Below are 3,862 nucleotides of genomic sequence, written 5' to 3' on the forward strand. Positions count from 1 at the left end.
GTCTTCTCTTGTGTTGTTGGAAGAGGGTGTTTGCTATGACCAGTGCATTCTCTTGGCAAAACTCTATTAGCTTTTGCCCTGCTTCATTCTGTATTCCAAGGCCAAATCTGCCTGTTACTCCAGGTGTTTCTGGACTTCATACTTTTGCATTCCAGTCCCCTATAATGAAAAGGACATCTTTTTTGGGTGTTAGTTCTAGAAAGTCTTCTAGGGCTTCATAGAACCGTTAAACTTCAGCTTCTTCAGTGTTACTGCTTGGGGCATAGACTTGGATTACCGTGATATTGAATGGTTTGCCTTGGAAATGAACAGAGATCAACAAAGTCCTAATAATATTATCCTTTGACTGAAAATGTATTACTTATAAATTTTCTTTTAGGAGATTTCTCGTTATCTCCAAAAGCTGAGTGAAAACAGTCGTCACAGTAAAGGGGTAAAGAAGTGGTGCCAAAAAGTACCACCATCACTAGTTTTTCTCCACATACCACCTGGTAATAGGATTTATTTCTAGCTCTAAAAAGCTACTGTGACCAACGAACATCACGGAAGATACCAAGGGCTGTTACGTTTGGCAAGTTACGTAAAAGCCACAGGCTGACTGTCCTGCTCGCTCATAAGGAAGGGTCTCGAGAAGGAAGCCAAGCACGTGATGAGAGCTGGAGGCACCTTCTGCCTTTGCCACAGCAGCACTTGGTGGGACCACAGAAATGAGAGCTGGGAGGGACTCAGCCAGGGTCTGGGGGAACCCTTCATCCACAGAGGAGGCGGCTGAGGTTCGAGGAGGTTCAACACCACAGTCCTGTCATACAATCAATTGTTTTACTGACTGGCCACCTGCTTTGCAACTGGCCACTGTAAGAGGAGGGCTGCTGTCACCCATCCCCATACTTTTGCCAAAGGATCATGTGGTACAGGAGAAGATTTCAGACAGGTGACAAAAACCCACACCTGCTCCAGGGGCTCAGTCCATCCATTACGACCAGTGAGGATTACAATCCCTGCTTACCTGGAAAAGTCACTTTAACTTCTCCTTCTTCATCATCTTTTTTTTTTTTTAATACAAAGAACCCTTTCCCTCAAACAAAGAGGTAGGGAATTTCTGGTTTAAATACTAGAGTGGCAAATGAAATATATGAAATAGATGGATGTGTCAGTTTCTGAAGGAACAACAACAGAAAAATTAGGAGTATGTCTGTTGTGGCAAAGACAACTCTTCTTCAAAGATTAAACAGCACTCAAGATTTACTGTCCATTAATGAAAATGAGAGCTGGAAAAAAAGCTAATGTTCCTCTTAAGAGCAGCTCCTTGCATTTAAAATAGTGAAAAGTTTTAAGCACCTACTGTATAGCACAGCGAACTAACTATATTCAATATCAAGTAATAATCTATAATGGAAAAGAATCTGAAAAGAATATACGTGTGTGTGTGTGTGTGTGTATAACTGAATCACTTGTTGTACACCTGAAACATGGTAAATCAACGACATTTCAATTTAAAAAAATAGTGAAAAGTTTCCTGGTACCTCTTTCTTCTGTTCAGAAAACCAGCTAGTGTCTTTGCTTGAGCCTTGCGGCAATACATGAAGATCCACCAGGACAGCAAAGTTCCCACACTGAAAGACATTAATGAAAGACTTAGCTCACACCCAGTGAACAATGAGAGAAAAGCTTACAAATTCCTACATGGTTGCTCATGATGAAATGGCAACAAAGTTCACTGCTGGACAGAAATGTTAATATGGGGTATGATAAAACTCATAACTTGTTGCTTTTTGCAATTTTAATATTTATTATAGAAATGCCAGGGAGAAATTTAATTTTAATCAGGACAGGAAAGAGAAAATACCTATCTCTACACTATAAGTTGTCGGAGGATGCCCAGAAATTCAGCAGTTAACACTGAGAAGAGTTAAAAAGGTCAGTGCCAGGTAGGCTCCAGAAAAGGAGTCTGGTAGACACACACAGGGAAATTCTTTCTTCCAGGTGGGAGAGAGCAGACAGAAGTAACTGCATTTTCAGACTAACAAAAGCACTGGCTGGGACTATACATCTTGGAATAGAAATAGAAGCACAGACAGATGAAAATGGGCGAGGAAGATGCTGAATGACAGTATCAAAACTAAGTAAGTTTCATTAAAATATGCCTCAAAACTATATAAAACCAGTCTTTCTTTTTCTATAGGCTAGTGCTATCTAGTACTGTGGAAGAAATGAAAACATCTCTATCTGCACTGGTAAATAGGGAAGAAAATAGCCTCATGTGTTACTGAGCATTTAAAATGTGGCTTTTGTTGACTGAGAAGCTGAATTTTTAATTTTACCTAATTTCAATCTAATTTAAAAAGCCACAGAACCAGTAGTTCTGTGGCATGGCTACAGACCCTATAAAAAGATGTAGCTTCATAAAACCTCACACTATGTGAATAAAGTAACAAGATAAATGGATGAACTAAACTATCTAAGAAAAGTATTGTTGGTTGGTTTATGGCCAGCAGGGAAATTCAATTTTGTAGCCCTTTGGCAAAACAGTTTTTTTTTTTTAAATTCTGTGCTATAATTCAATGGTGAAAAAAATATTTTCAGCAAATAGTGAGAATACGAGACAAAATATGGGGGGAAAAAAACGCAACTTGACACCTACCTCACACCATAAATAGAAACTGATTTGAGATGAATCACAGACCTAAACATTAAAAAAAAAAATACCACCTATCTTCCCAACGTTGGGGTACGAAAAGATTTCTTAGACAAGACCCAGAAAATTAAATATAAAAGAAAAAATCACTACCTTAGACTTGATCAAAATTAAAAAACTTTGGCTCATCAAATGACATCATTAATAAAATAGATATGTATGTCACAGACTAGGAGAAAATATTCATAAATGCATATGAATGAGATAAAGGACTGGTGCCCAAAATATGTAAAAACTACTCTTACAAATTGATGTTAAAAAAACAACTCAAGTTTGAACAGACACTCCATGACAAAGATAAACAACTGGTGAATAAGCACGTGGAAAAGTGTTCAACATTATCATTCATCAAGTAAATGCAAATTAACACTCACTACTAAGTGACACAACTACATACCTAAGGCAGTGCCAGCAGGGATAAAGACTGATGCACGTCACACGTAGGTTAAGGATGGGAAGCGACCCACACTCACACACTGCTAGTGGAAACGGAAAATGGATCAACCACCCTGGCAAATGTTTGTCTGCTCACTATAGTTAAACACATTTATTTACCATCTGAGCCAGCAATTTTACCTCAGGTATTTACCTGCGAGAGATGAAACATGTGCACACAGAGGCATGTATACAAACGTGCATGAAAGTTTTAATTTCGAGAGTCGAAATGGAAGACAACCCAGAAGTCTCTCACCAGGAGAATATATTAATACAAACTGTACTATATTTCAAACCACTGACCTGCTCAACATGGAATGATCTCAGTAACACTGCACTGAGCAAAGTGAGGCTAAAATGAGAACTGTATGGCTCCATTTATATAAAGTTCTAGAAAACCAAGATTAAATCCATGGTCAAAATAATCAGCACAGTGACTGCCTATATTCTTAGCAGCTAAAGATGGAGAAGCTCTATAAAGTCAGCAAAAACGAGACCAGGAGCTGACTGTGGCTCAGACCATGAACTCCTTATTGCCAAATTCAGACTTAAATTGAAGAAAGTAGGGAAAACCCCTAGACCATTCAGGTATGACCTAAATCAAATCCCTTAGGATTATACAGTGGAAGTGAGAAATAGATTTAAGGGCCTAGATCTGATGGATAGAGTGCCTGATGAACTATGGAATGAGGTTCGTGACATTGTACAGGAGACAGGGATCAAGACCTGTCT

General features: G+C 38.7%; 1 protein-coding gene across 17 annotated transcripts in view; it reads right to left on the reverse strand.

Moving 5' to 3' along the window:
- The window catches only part of SLX4IP (SLX4 interacting protein), a 222,678-nt gene that overhangs the window by 80,656 nt on the left and 138,160 nt on the right, over nucleotides 1–3,862 (reverse strand). For all 17 annotated transcript variants that reach the window (XM_010834201.1, XM_010834210.1, XM_010834202.1 and 14 more), the window contains one exon: nucleotides 1,524–1,613. In XM_010834201.1, coding sequence (XP_010832503.1) covers nucleotides 1,524–1,613 — 90 coding nt within the window. The remainder of the gene's footprint in view (nucleotides 1–1,523; nucleotides 1,614–3,862) is intronic.

The sequence above is a fragment of the Bison bison genome, unplaced genomic scaffold (genome assembly GCF_000754665.1).
Source record: "Bison bison bison isolate TAMUID 2011002044 unplaced genomic scaffold, Bison_UMD1.0 scf7180017864030, whole genome shotgun sequence".
Taxonomy (NCBI): domain Eukaryota; kingdom Metazoa; phylum Chordata; class Mammalia; order Artiodactyla; family Bovidae; genus Bison; species Bison bison.